Genomic DNA, 13225 nt, shown 5'->3' on the forward strand with positions numbered 1-13225 from the left:
TTTATGTTCAGTTCAAATTTGAATGATCAAATGATTCAAATGTGAATTACCAAGTCATTCAGATTAAATTACGTTGAGTAAACAAGAATAGATTGCAACTCGTCAACAGATTGTGGTTGATGCATAATTCATGATTAGCTGCAACTTATTCTAAAATGGTAGAGAATTGATACATGAAAATGAATTAATGGAATATTTTGTAAAGTCAGTTGAAATTGCTGTCACTCTTCTGAGGATTTAACCTGTGGACACATTTGATCTGTTTTGAGGAGTACAATATATTATCTTTAGTGTTTAGCATTCAAAAGGTCTAGTCCTTACATAATCCAATAGATGGAATATAACTGGAGGGTATTTTTTTTGTTGTCTGCAAATGTGGGCACTGGTGTGTAACAAGCAATAGGGTTGAGTAATTGTGTGAAAATCAATATTCATTTGGCTCCCTATCCATTGTGTGCAATGCACAATCTTCCAGATGGCTTTTTAAACCAGGGTGAAGTTTTCCCACATAAAAGGTATAAATGTTATAATGATGGCAATGGCAGTATAATAACAATGCAATTTTCTCATATTTCTTATGCCGGGTGTACCTTGTGCAGGTAACTGCGAAAAGGGGAGAGTGATTGAATTTCATATTGATTATTTTTGGAATTGGACTGCAGAGGACATGAATCTTAATTCTTTTGAATTTAGCAGTTTGTTACATAGGTACTTAGTAGCAGCATCTTAATTGTTGCTACAATAGTGAACAGCCAAAGCCATTCTTACCTAACCCATTGTATGTACAGACACAGACAAGCCTTCCTGGGAATTATCTGAGGAAAACTGCCATTGGATATAGCGATGGATTTTCTTATTCTAAATAGAGCTGACCTACATAATCTCTTTCACATGGATGGCAGTGCTAGCGGTTGCCACGGTCACCACAACCACAAGCTTGTGAGCTTCAGGTTCATTTCAAGCTATTACAGAGATACCAGAAATGCAAATCAGTTTTCAAGGAACAATTGCATTGTTTGCCAGGGTAAATACTTTAATTTTCTCCACGGAAAGCCGATAGGAGAATGATTCCAATTTGATTTACAATTACAATTTCTTTCACATTGTAGGCTTTCCCAAAGTCAGAACATTATTGCTAGTCTGAAAGATGGGCTGGTTAGGTGCATTGACCATGCTAAATTCTCCCTTTGTGTACCCAAACAGCCACCGGAGTATGCCGACTAGGGGATTTTCAGACTAATTTCATTGCAGTGTTAATGTAAACCTACTTGTGACACCAGTAAAGAAATTTGAACTTAAACTTACATCTCCAGCCAGCTTGCTGCTCACAATTGCATGACCTCTTTGTGCCACAAGGGGGCTCACTTCACCAATGCACAGGTAGTCTGTCAAAAGGATAAACATGGCAGCTCACTGTTTCCAACGGAGAATAATAATAGCTCTGATTTTAGGACAACCCGTCATGTGTGATCTATTTGAAGGAAAAGGCAGACAGCAACACTATCTCCCAGAAAAGCAAGTAGACCTACTTTTAGCCCTGGCCCATAAGCCAATTAAAAGAGTCAGTCATAAAGATGATTTTTGATTTGATTTATTGTTGTCACACATATCAATATACAATGAAATGTATTGTTTCTTGCATTCTATACTGACAAAACATACTGTTCATGGTGTGCATAGGGGGAAGGAAAGGCGAGGGTGCAGAATATAGTGTTACAGCCATAGCTAGAGAAAGGTCAACTTAATATAAGGTAGGGCCATGCAAAAGTCTGAAAGCAGCAAGGAAGAAGCTGTTCTTGAGTCGGTTGGTCCGTGACCTCAGATTTTTGTATCTTTTTTCCTATGGAAGAAGGTGGAAGAGAGAATGCTCGGGGTGTGCAGGATCCTTGATTTTGCTGGCTGTTTTTCCTAGGCAGCAGGAAAGTGTAGTCAGAGTCAATGAATGGGAGGCTGATTTGCGTGATGAATTCACTTACTAATGAACTCTGATGTGAAGATCAATAGATTACTTTGGTCAAATGTTCATGTATGATACACTAGCTTTCGATATGTCTGGGCACAGTATAATGTTGCTAGTTTTTATGAGAATATTATAACCTGGATGAGAATTTTGTTTAGCTTTGTTAATAGGGTTATTTAACCTCTTTCATAATGCCTGCCATAGAATTCTACCTCAAAAGGACTGCTTCAGGCAATCTTAGTGAGGGTGCAGATTTATGGTCTGAAGCTCACCTCAAGGTTAAATATGACACCAAGGTTGTGAACAGTCAGGTTCAGCCTCAAGCAGGTGCTAGGGAGAGGAATGGGGTCAGTGGCTCAGGAGTAGATTTTGTATTGTGGGCCAAAGATAATGGCTTCTGCCTTCAATATTTAGTTGGAAAAACATTTTGCTCACTCTGTACAAGATGGTCAAACAGTGCAACAATTGGGAGAAGTGTGGGGATAAAGAGAAGTGATGGTGTGGTCGTGTTGGGTGTCGTTAGCATATATGTGAAAGTTTACATTCTTTTTTTGGATGATGTTACTGTGGGGCAGCCACGTAGATGAGAAATAGGTAGGGACTGAGTTAGATCCTTGGGAGGCAGCGAAGGTATTGGATTGGAAACAGGAAGAAAAGACTGATTCAAGGATGGAAAAGATGGGCATGGATATGGGAGTTGATAGCGCTTTCAAAGTCTTTTGTGAGGTAGGAGATGTGCTGGTAGTTTGCGAGGACCAAGTGAGTTGTCAAGGGTTGGATTTTTTGAGCAGGAGGATGACCGACTTGAAGCATACTGGTCACTCAGTACCTAAGGAAGGAGAACCATTAATAGTGGCAGACCAGAAGGGAAATTGAATTGTGAACAACTTAATGGGAATAGGACTGAGATAACAGACAGTGGGTCACTTGGATGAAAAGAATTTGTCTCAGGCACGAAAGGAAAATGAGAGAAGATGCAAATTCAGACCCGGGGAAGGGGGAGGAAGTTTGGCTGGGTGGAACATGGAGGGAAGGAAAGTGGCAGAGGAGGCTGATTAGATGGTCTGAGACTTAGTAACAAGGAACTCCATGAGCACCTTGCACATCTTAAAGAAAGTGAGGGAAATGTTCTACGGCATTCTCCAGCTATTTGTATTTTCCTCTAGCGAAATGTTGCAGCTAGCATTTTCCTAGTAGAGCATATAGTAGAGCAGTGTAGTACATCCTCACAGTTTCAAAATGAAAATATTTTAATTTGCAACGAACAGGGAAAAGTGTTGATTAACAGATGCAATGTGCAGATCCACCAGAAGTTACAGTATGTCAGTGCCTATCGCGGAGGCACAAAAGGAAATAAATGTTAACCACATGTAGTGGAGCTAAAAGTTTTAATGTCTATGATTTACTTTCAATAATACGGGGATACTATGGGTATATTTTTGAACCCTGGCATTAAAGTGGCTCAGATGCAGCAGGGCGGACTGACTCCTTATCAAATTACACCTATTCAACCACTTTATATTTCCAGCAATATTGTTGAATCAGGCAACTCTCTTGAGTAAGTGACCTATTGTCAGTGCAAGTCAAAATATTGCAGTAGTCTTGAGTGTGTGAGTCTAACTGATAGTGGTACAGTTTAAATATAGTTCTCATTGGAAGCATATGATATTAGATCTCCTGTACATGGGCCACAACTGGCTTGCCCACATCACTTCCTAACCTCTGAGAATGTCCAAATAATTCCAACATGGTTATAAATTTGACTTGATTCACTTCCATTGTTTTAAAGTCAGATATTTTGCCAGTAGAGGGAGGTGTTCAGAGTTGCCACACAGAATCCCCCCATTCTTAGACACAAGTCAGGAATGAGATGAAATGCTCTCCACTTGCCTGAATAATTGCAGCTCCATTCAGGAAGTTTAATACCCCTCCCCAGAAAAAAATCCACTCACTTGATTGGCACCCCATCCACCACCTTAATCATTCCTCCCTTCCACCATCATAGACAGTACCATATACACTGCAGCCATTCAACAAGGCTTCTTTAACAGCACCTTCCAAACTTGCAACCTTTACCCCCGAGAAGGGCAAGGGCAGCAGAAACATGGGAACATCACAACCTGCAGGTTGTTCTCCAAGTCACTCACCATCCTGACTTGGAAATATATCACCATTTCTTCACTGTTTTTGGGTCAAATTCCTGGAACTCTCTTCCTAACAGCACTGTAGGTGTGCCTGCACCACATGGACTGCAGGGGTTCAAAAAGGTGGCTTATCACCACCTTCTCTAGGGTGACACGGTGGTTAGCACTGCTGCTTCATAATGCCAGGGACCTGGGTATGATCCTCAGCTTGGGTCATTGTGCGGAGTCCGCACGTTCTGCCTGTGTCTGGGTGAGTTTCCTCCCACAGTCCAAAAGACTGGTTAGTTTCATTGGCCATGCTAAATTCTCCCTCAGTGTATGCGTACGAGCGCCAGAGTGCGCCAACTCGGTGATTTTCACAGTAAACTCATTGCAGTGTTAATGTAAGCCTATTTGTGACACTAATAAACTTTAAACTTTAATTAGGGATGGGCAATAAATGACTTGGGCATTTAATGTTATGCCTTAGCTGCTGACACCCACATCCCATGAAAATATTTTTAAAATACTTTGCACACTACTGCCCCTATTTTAACACCATTTTGCTCTTTCAGGTTGCCTTTGCCTCCAGGTACGTTGGCTACACTTTGGGAAAATGACAAGCTGTTCAAGGAGCTTTACTTCACTAAATTTCCAGTAAGTATGATACTTAAAAAAAAACTCTTTACTGTGAACGTAGCCAGCAAGATAAGACAGAAATAGTGCGTTTCGCCAACATTTTTGGTGAGCTTCTCCCGGAAGTGAGGGCTGGCACACTGAGTGTTTGGAATATTTCCAAATTTTGACATCCAAGAGGAAATTTTAACATTTCACTAGTTAGCAGAAACTGTGTGGACATTAGTTAGATACTCTATGCAGCTTTCGCCTCTGAACCTGCTGCCTTAATCCCACTATTAACTGGCAGGTCAGGGGTACAACTGCAGCACAGTTGCAGGATTCTCATTTAAACATGCAGACAAGACTTTATAAGTCTTTGGAATCTATCTACAGCTTGTATCAGATTGCAGAAATTCTTCTCCAGACACCAAAACATAATCCTGGGCCTCTGTTGGCCTGGGCTTTATCTGGCCACTTGATCATGATGCTTGTCCAACACCACCAGGATATAAATCACTACTGAATAGTGGTACTAACAGCTAATCTCTATACAAACCTTTAATCACTGCACTGAAGCTGGACAGAGGAGGTCATGTTTTAGACATGTTGTTACGTCTATTTGTTCATAAATAACATGGCCAGGATTTTCACTGAGTTAGGTTGACTGGTGAACCCTTTACCTTAGGAGCTCTTTAAAAATAGAGTGTGATCCCTGACTCGTGGATGGTGTAATTTCCAGAAAGGAGCACTACAGTGCTCAGTTGAATGTGTGAAAAAAAACTTTGAAAAAATGTAACTCATTGAAAATTTTCTCCTATGTTTGAAAGAGGTTTGCACTTCAAGCTCATAAAGTTATCAATTATCCAAGCTCTTTAAAGTCACAAAAAGCTTGTACCAATTAACTTGTATAAACGTATATTGGAGTTGACAACAGAGAATAGAGAAACTGTAAATCAAACAACAATTCCTTTGGGGATCAGGTGTTTCAATATTCTAATAACTGCCTGGGCTCTCAGTTAAGAATGCAGGTGTGAAGAGTAAGGGATGGGGTGATGTCTTTGCGTTTTTGTTTTACGAAGTCCCATGGCATTGAGACAGGCCTTTTAAACAGCTCTGTTTTCACTGTACTTCTTCCTGGATTGGCTGGCTCAACTCCAGCCTGCACCTGCCTCTCAGAATGAAGACCTCACCTTTGTGGGCACTTTCTCCCGAAAAGGGTGGGCCGAGAATAACTTTTTCCAAGTCCCCCTACCTGCATCAGGGATGAAATTCCAGGCCTAAATCTCATCGTTAATGGATGAATTTTGGCAAAACTTGGTGAGCAATAGGGTGTGTTCCAAGGAAGAACTGATGAGCTTTAGGTAAAGCAATCTAAATCCTGGTTGGGAGATGAGACAAACTGGATTTCTTTTTAGTATGTTATGGGTTGTTTTATTTAGAATGCTGATTGTTTTAGAATGTTGGGGGTTCTCTCAGCTATCAAAATGTGAGCAGAGTTTTCTGAGCAGGTTGTTGTTTGTGGATTGGCCTGGAGCCTCCTGGGTAAGATGGAAATTCTTAGCTTTGCAGTGACAGTATACCATACAGGTAGGGAAAACCCTCAAGAAAGAACATTATAATTGTAATATTGTTGAGCTAACACAATGTGATGGAGATTTCCACTCTACTGAATGCTGTCTCCTCTTACATTTTGCTGTATTTATCAGAGAGGTTGAGGTGATACCAAAAAATGACACTGGGCATGTTTCATAAATTGTACTCAACAAGTAACCAGCTAATTTGAATGGTTAAAGTAAACCTGTCTCCATGATTTTAAATGTTTCCCTATATCTCTATCAAGGGTTACTATGATACCATGGATGCTGGCTATATGGATAACGATGGGTATTTGTATGTCATGTCACGGGTGGATGATGTTATCAACGTGGCTGGTCATAGGATTTCAGCTGCTGCTATTGAAGAGGTAACATTATTTTAATAACTCCATTAATATTACTAACTTTATTATCCCCATTTAGTTTTCTTTCCCTATTCCCAAAATTGTTCTTCCTGCATATAGGTGACACAACCTTGGGTAAATCATAGAATCCCTACAGTGCCATTCAGCCCATCGAGTCTGCACCAACCACAATGCCACCCAGGCCCTATCCCTATAATCCCATGCATTTACCCTGCTAATTCCCTGATACTGGCATCAATTTGGCATGGCCAAACAACCTAACACACGCATCTTTGGAGTGTGGGAGGAAACCAGAGCACCTGGAGGAAACCCATGCAGACATGGGGAGAATGTGCAAACTCCAAACAGACAGTGACCCAAAGCTGGAATTGAACCCAGGTCCCTGGAGCTATGAGGCAGTAGTGTTAACCACTGTGCTGCCCTGGATACTTCTGAAAATCATTAGTGCTGTTTGTGGTGGCACGGTGGCACAGTAGTTAATACTGCTGCCTCACAGCGCCAGGGACCCGGGTTCGGTTCCCGGCTTGGGTCACTGTGCAGAGTTTGCATGTCTCTCTGTGTCTGTGTGGGTTTCCTCTGAGTGATCCGGTTTCTTCCCACAGTCCGAAGGACGTGCCGATTAGATGCATCGGCCATGCTAAATTCTCCCTCAGTGTACCCAAACAGGTGCAGGAGTGTAGTGACTTGGATTTTCACAGTAACTTCATTGCGGTGTTAATGTAAGCCTATTTGTGACACTAATAAATAAACTTTGAACTGATAGCATCAGATAGTGATGCTGTCCTACTGGGAATAGATACTCTGCCTTGTTGCAGTATCTTTCCTCTGAACGACACTGCACTTGGTGAATTTACTGACATTTTGTCACTAATTCCTTGTTTTGTTTTTAGTTTAAAATTTAATAACAAAAAATGTAAGACTGCTTTTAAAATGTTGGACATGAGTTAATGACAAAGTAAATCATTTACTGAATAAATTTGCTGATGTGCTTTCAGGCCATTATCACCCATCCCAGTGTAGCTGACTGTGCTGTTATAGCCCTTGAGGATCCCATGAAGGGACATGTTCCACTAGCTTTATGTGTTTTAAGGACTGGTGAGATCATTAACTTTTCCCATTAAATGGTGTGTGTCATCACTTAACGTTTAAGTAAGTGGCTTCATCAACCTTTGTGATGAATATCCAACCAGGTGTGACTGAAGGATTTGAAGATCTCTCAGAAGGGATTGTGAAAATTGTTCGGGACTCCATTGGTCCAGTTGCTGCACTTAGGAAAGTGGTTTTTGTGCCTGTGTTACCAAAGACTCGTAGTGGCAAGATCCCTCGTTCTACACTTTCAGCAGTTGCAAATGGCAAACCTTACTCAGTAAGTTAGTGTTTATACTTCATTATATGGAGCAATGTGTTTGAGTTTGTTAAGTTCGTCTTTTATTAATGAAACCTTTGGATCGCCATCAGTGTTGATATATTTATTTGACATATCTTTTTGCATGGGTTTATACAGGATTTTCATCCCCCACAGAGGCTGATAATATTTAGAAAGAAATGGAAACTTTCAGTTAGTGGGCGACACGGTGGCACAGTGGTTAGCACTGCTTTCCCACAGTGTCGAGGATCCAGGTTCAATTCTGGCCTTGTGTATCTGTGCGGAGTTTGTACATTCACCTGGTATCTGTGTGAGTTTCCTCCAGGTGCTCGGTTTCCTTCCACCGTCCAAAGATTTGCAGGTTAGGTTGCTTGGCCATGCTGAATTGCTCCTGAGTGTCCCAAGATCTATAGATTAGGTGGATTAGCAGAGTAAATACGTGGGGTTACAGAGATAGGATCTGGGTAAGAGTTGGTGTAGATTCGATGGGTCAATTGGCCTCTTCTGCACTGTAGGGATTTTAAAATCTCTTGTCAGCTCTTTATTGGTGTGTTTTTTTTTACTATTAATACATCAGAAGGACTATGCACTAGATTACCAGATTACACCTGACTGATATACTTGAAGCACCATGGTCATTGATTTTGGCATTTTTCTTCTATCCTTTCATAGAATAGCAATGTAATGCTTGAACATTTGATCTAGAAAACTATGCTAGAATTGTTCTGCTAATTTTACAGAATGCTATTCTGTTAAAACTGTCATGGTTAACATTGTTCATCTTGAGTATTGCTGAAAAAAAGAGACATGCTATCAAAGCTTTTTATCTTGTACTCATCAGAACAAGCTGTCATTTTTTCTGCAGTAGTCAAGTTCTGTGCTATCAATTGATTAATTTTGCACCTTCTTCCATAGATAACATCAACTATTGAAGATCCTCATGTTTTCTCAAAAATTGAAGCAATTCTGAAGCAGAAAAGAATTTCATCTTAACATTCACTGCTGTATCACGCAATATTATCACTTTCCTTCTTGGTGATCAACAGTGCTGTACCTATATTGAGCAAACCACTGAATCTAACAGAGAGCCTTCAAATTTTAATTTCTGCCTTTATTTCCAACTTTATAACACATATTATGTCTACAATTATGCAACACTGAAAGGGTCAAATCTAGTATATGTTTATTCATATATATGTTGCACATTTAATTCACATTTTTAATATTTTACTTATTGGTTTTCATCCAGATATTGTCTGCATTATAAATAAATGACTCTTGGAGAAATTAGTGCAACTGTTGTTACACCATCTGTATGTTGCTAACTGGGATCCTTCTCCATTTTCAGTTTCCCCAAAAGATCATGGAATGAAATTAGAGCTCCAGTCAAAATTTTTATGTCCTGAATCAATGTTTAAAAAAATGACTGAAAATAGCCTTTATTTCCTATCTACCTTAAAAAATAATTTTAAGGCTCAGGCTTAAGAAAATCTAATAAAGAAAACCAGATGCCAAACATTATCATGTAAGATAGTGCAAAATTGGAATCACGTGCTTTTATAAAAAAATGCTAGAAATAATGTTTTTCATTTCCAGTTATTAATTCCAAGAAATTTGTTAAAGAAATTCAAGCCAAAATGTACAGGACAGTTTTCGGTAAAAATGTATAGATAATAGATTTGGTTAAAAGATCATTGTTGTTACTGTTGCCTAGTTTTAAAAAATCTTTAAAATAAAAACAGAAAATGCTGGATAAACGCGGCAGGTTTGGCAGCATTTGTGGAGAAAGAAACTCTACAGATCTACAGAATGGATAGAAATGTGATGAACTATACACTTTGAGAGAGGGACAGATGTTTAAATTTAGTGGTCACTTCATTCAAAGGAGAAGTCAGCATCAATTTGCATCATTCACCTCGATTGTTCTTTAAGTCATGGACCAGTTAATTCATCTGCTGATTCCAAAGAACACCATTCCTAAATTATCTGGCACAAGGTCCAATGATAATTTAAATAATTTGAATTTTTTTTTTTAATTTACAAGATTATGAAAGACATGGACAGAATGGATAAGGAGCAGCTGTTCCCCTTAGTTGAAGGGTCAGTTACGAGGGGATGTATGTTCAAGGTAAGGGGCAGGGGGTTTAGCGGGGATTGAGGAAAAACTTTTTTACCCAGAGGATGGTGATGGTTTGGAATGTGCTATCTGGGAGGGTGGTGGAGGCAGGTTGCCTCACATCTTTTAAAAAGTGTCTGGATGAGCACTTGACACTTCATAACATTCAGAGCTGTGGACCAAATGCTGACAGATGGGATTAGGTGGGAGTTCAGGTGTCTCTAATGTGTCAGTGCAGAGGTGATGGGCTGAAGGGCCTCTTCTGTACTATATGATTCTGTGAAAAGGAAACAGTCTTTTAAAATACTTCTTCTGTGGTGCATCAAAACATTTTTAAGTCAAAATTTTGAGTGAAATATTTTTCGTTGCAGCCATGTAGAAAATGTGTACTTTTTACATTTTTGTACTTTTTTATAATTTGTGCTATGATTTCCTTTTAATGTGTATTTTGTAGAAACTTCTGCTAAATGAAGGATTAATTCTGAATGTGTGTTAGGGCATATGGCAGTGTGACTTCAGTCAAATCAAAGTCACACCGTAACAGGAAGTGATAGTGTAGTGTGAATAGAAAAAGGCAAGTAGGACAGATGGCCTCAACTATGTCATCAGTTGTGATAAAGAATATGCTTTAAAATGTACAGATCAATAAACTTTAGAGCTGCAACTTATCAAAGGATCATTAATTTCAAAGTAATATGCTGTGGATGTTGGAAATCTGAATTTAAAACAACCTTCTGGATTAGGTTTGGGAAATAGTGTTAACGGGAAAACTGGAACGATGGGCTGTTTATACGTTGAAGGCATCTTGTTCAGTGTATGACCAAGGGACATTTATCCTTGACAAATGAAAGGACAAGCTTAAAGTGACATCAGAACACAGCAAGACCCCTGACTGCAGAACATAAAATAAAACATTTGAAGAGAATTGACATGCAAATTTAAAAATGACGTAGAAAGAGACAGGAGGCGAGGTGTCATGAACCGTCTGCAGCTATTGGAAACCATTGGAAGCATAGAACCACTTCAACTAGATATCATCTGCTTCCTTTTGTTAAATATAAATTTTGTTGCTTAATAAATTCTTCTTCCTCCGCATTGTCACCTCATCCGAAATTTATCGTCTAACCTCCAAATCTCTTCCAGTGGGTGACAAAAATCGTGAACTTTATCTTGGATATAAATTGTATTTGTAAATTTTAATATAGAAATATCAATTGTGATTTTAAATATAGAAATGTGAAAAGCTATAAACAGTGATAGCTGTCAATTTAAAGATAGAGGCAATATTTCAATTGTTTGTGTTTAAAGGGATGCCAAATTTAATTATTTTGCATCATCCTTCTACAAACTCTCCTCATAGATTTGTGTTGAAAGTTAATGATTGGTTTTAAGATTCTGATGCTGTGGTTGGTAAAAAAAAAAGTCATTTCTGGAATTAATTTTTATTTGTTTTGCACTCTTTTGTGCTAGGGAATAGAGTATTTCTTATTCAGACATCTGTTCATAACACAACTCCTGTTTTATTAAAATTCAAGAGGAGTTTATCTGTCCACCATGAGCTTTTGTTCACTGCACCAAGTTCAGAGAATGGATGACGTGGCACCTTACCTACCTGTCATAATATCCCCTTACGTGGCCTATGGATAATTCTGTTTGATGATGCTCCTGCGAATTTCTTTGGAACCCTTTAATAGACAAAAGGTGCCATGTAAATGCCAGTCATATCAGATTGATTTATGCTTGCACTGTACGCCCTTAAATCACTGGTGGAAATGTTACAGTACATCATACTCTTCAACAGTAAAACATTACATCCTCATTCTGAGAGACTACAGAGCCAATTTTAACCCTACCCACCAAAGACGAGTAAAGTTTAGTCATTCTGTCCCCATACAGGAAGCCCTCCCGATACACTCTTGTGACTTAGATGAATGCTGGCAGCAGTTCCTGTAGTCCACACTAGTAGCTGAAATTCTGTTCATGTGTGCTAGTCAGTAGCTGGACAGGTAAATGACCAGGAGCATGCAGTTACCTAGGACCACTGAGGTCAGAGGGGTTTGACAAGGAGTCAGCCATTATGGGGACAGACGGTGTAGTGGAGTGGAGATCACAACCAGATCAACTGTGATCTTATTGAATGGCAGAGCAAACTGAATAATCTACTGCATAAATGCTAAATCATACTACGTTCCCATATCGCATGAAATTTGAGCAATTACGTAACAAAATTACAATGAAAGCTTAATATCTTTATAAATACTATGGGGAAATTTTCGGGTTGTCGTTTGCCACGGGCAAAAATGGCAAAGTCGGCAGAAAATTCTGTGTGACTGCGGGATTGAGAATCTCGGCGATGAGATCTTGTTCTCAGATTTCCCCTGCCCCTCACTGATGATGCAACGAGGTTGCCCCAGTGCCTGTGGGAGTTGCCCAAATGCTTGTAGTGGGGGGTGGGTAGATGTTACTTCAGTACTTGTGGAGTGAATTCCTCATTGATTGTAACAAGGAGGGGTTTCCCCGGTTCCACGAGGATGGGGGCGAATATTGTTCGTTATCGGAGATCGAGGTACCCTTTTAAATGCTGCCTCCGATCTCTGTGAAGCTGGTGCTGCAGGCCTGATCAGACCCCGCTTCACCTGTGTCACCATAGAAACCCTGCCCCCAGGTTTTCTGTGCAGAGTTACAGAGGATCGGGCGAGAAATTAAGGCGGTATAGCTGGAGAGCTACTTGCTGGTTTTCCCGTCTTACACAGTAAAAAGTCTGACAACACCAGGTTTTAGTCCAACCGATTTATTTGATCAAACGCCGGCATTCCCACATCATTTCCCGTCTTAGCCAGTACTCTGTGCACAGAGAGTAAAATTCCACCCTGCAAGCACTGACACATTTGCATTGATTTTCTGGGTTATTTTGAATTGGAAAGTAAATTGTATCTGATAACAATATCATTTTAATAGCTTTATCCAAATAAAGAAAAACCATCAATATGAAAATCTTAATTAGCTTCCCATCTTGCTTGAAGTGCTGCAGTCTTAGAGTTGGTCGAGAATATATGAAAATATGGCCAAACTAACCTGCATC

General features: G+C 39.7%; 1 protein-coding gene across 1 annotated transcript in view; it reads left to right on the forward strand.

Moving 5' to 3' along the window:
- The window catches only part of acss3 (acyl-CoA synthetase short chain family member 3), a 69505-nt gene extending 56698 nt beyond the window's left edge, over positions 1-12807 (forward strand). The window contains exons 12-16 of the mRNA XM_080191156.1: positions 4659-4740; positions 6542-6664; positions 7657-7756; positions 7852-8027; positions 8943-12807. Of these exons, the coding sequence (XP_080047282.1) occupies positions 4659-4740; positions 6542-6664; positions 7657-7756; positions 7852-8027; positions 8943-9020 (559 nt within the window). The 3' untranslated portion in view covers positions 9021-12807. The remainder of the gene's footprint in view (positions 1-4658; positions 4741-6541; positions 6665-7656; positions 7757-7851; positions 8028-8942) is intronic.
- Positions 12808-13225: the final 418 nt, after the last annotated feature.

Source organism: Carcharhinus amblyrhynchos, chromosome 6 (assembly GCF_965287045.1).
Source record: "Carcharhinus amblyrhynchos chromosome 6, sCarAmb.v2.hapA, whole genome shotgun sequence".
In the NCBI taxonomy this organism is placed as follows: Eukaryota; Metazoa; Chordata; class Chondrichthyes; order Carcharhiniformes; family Carcharhinidae; genus Carcharhinus; species Carcharhinus amblyrhynchos.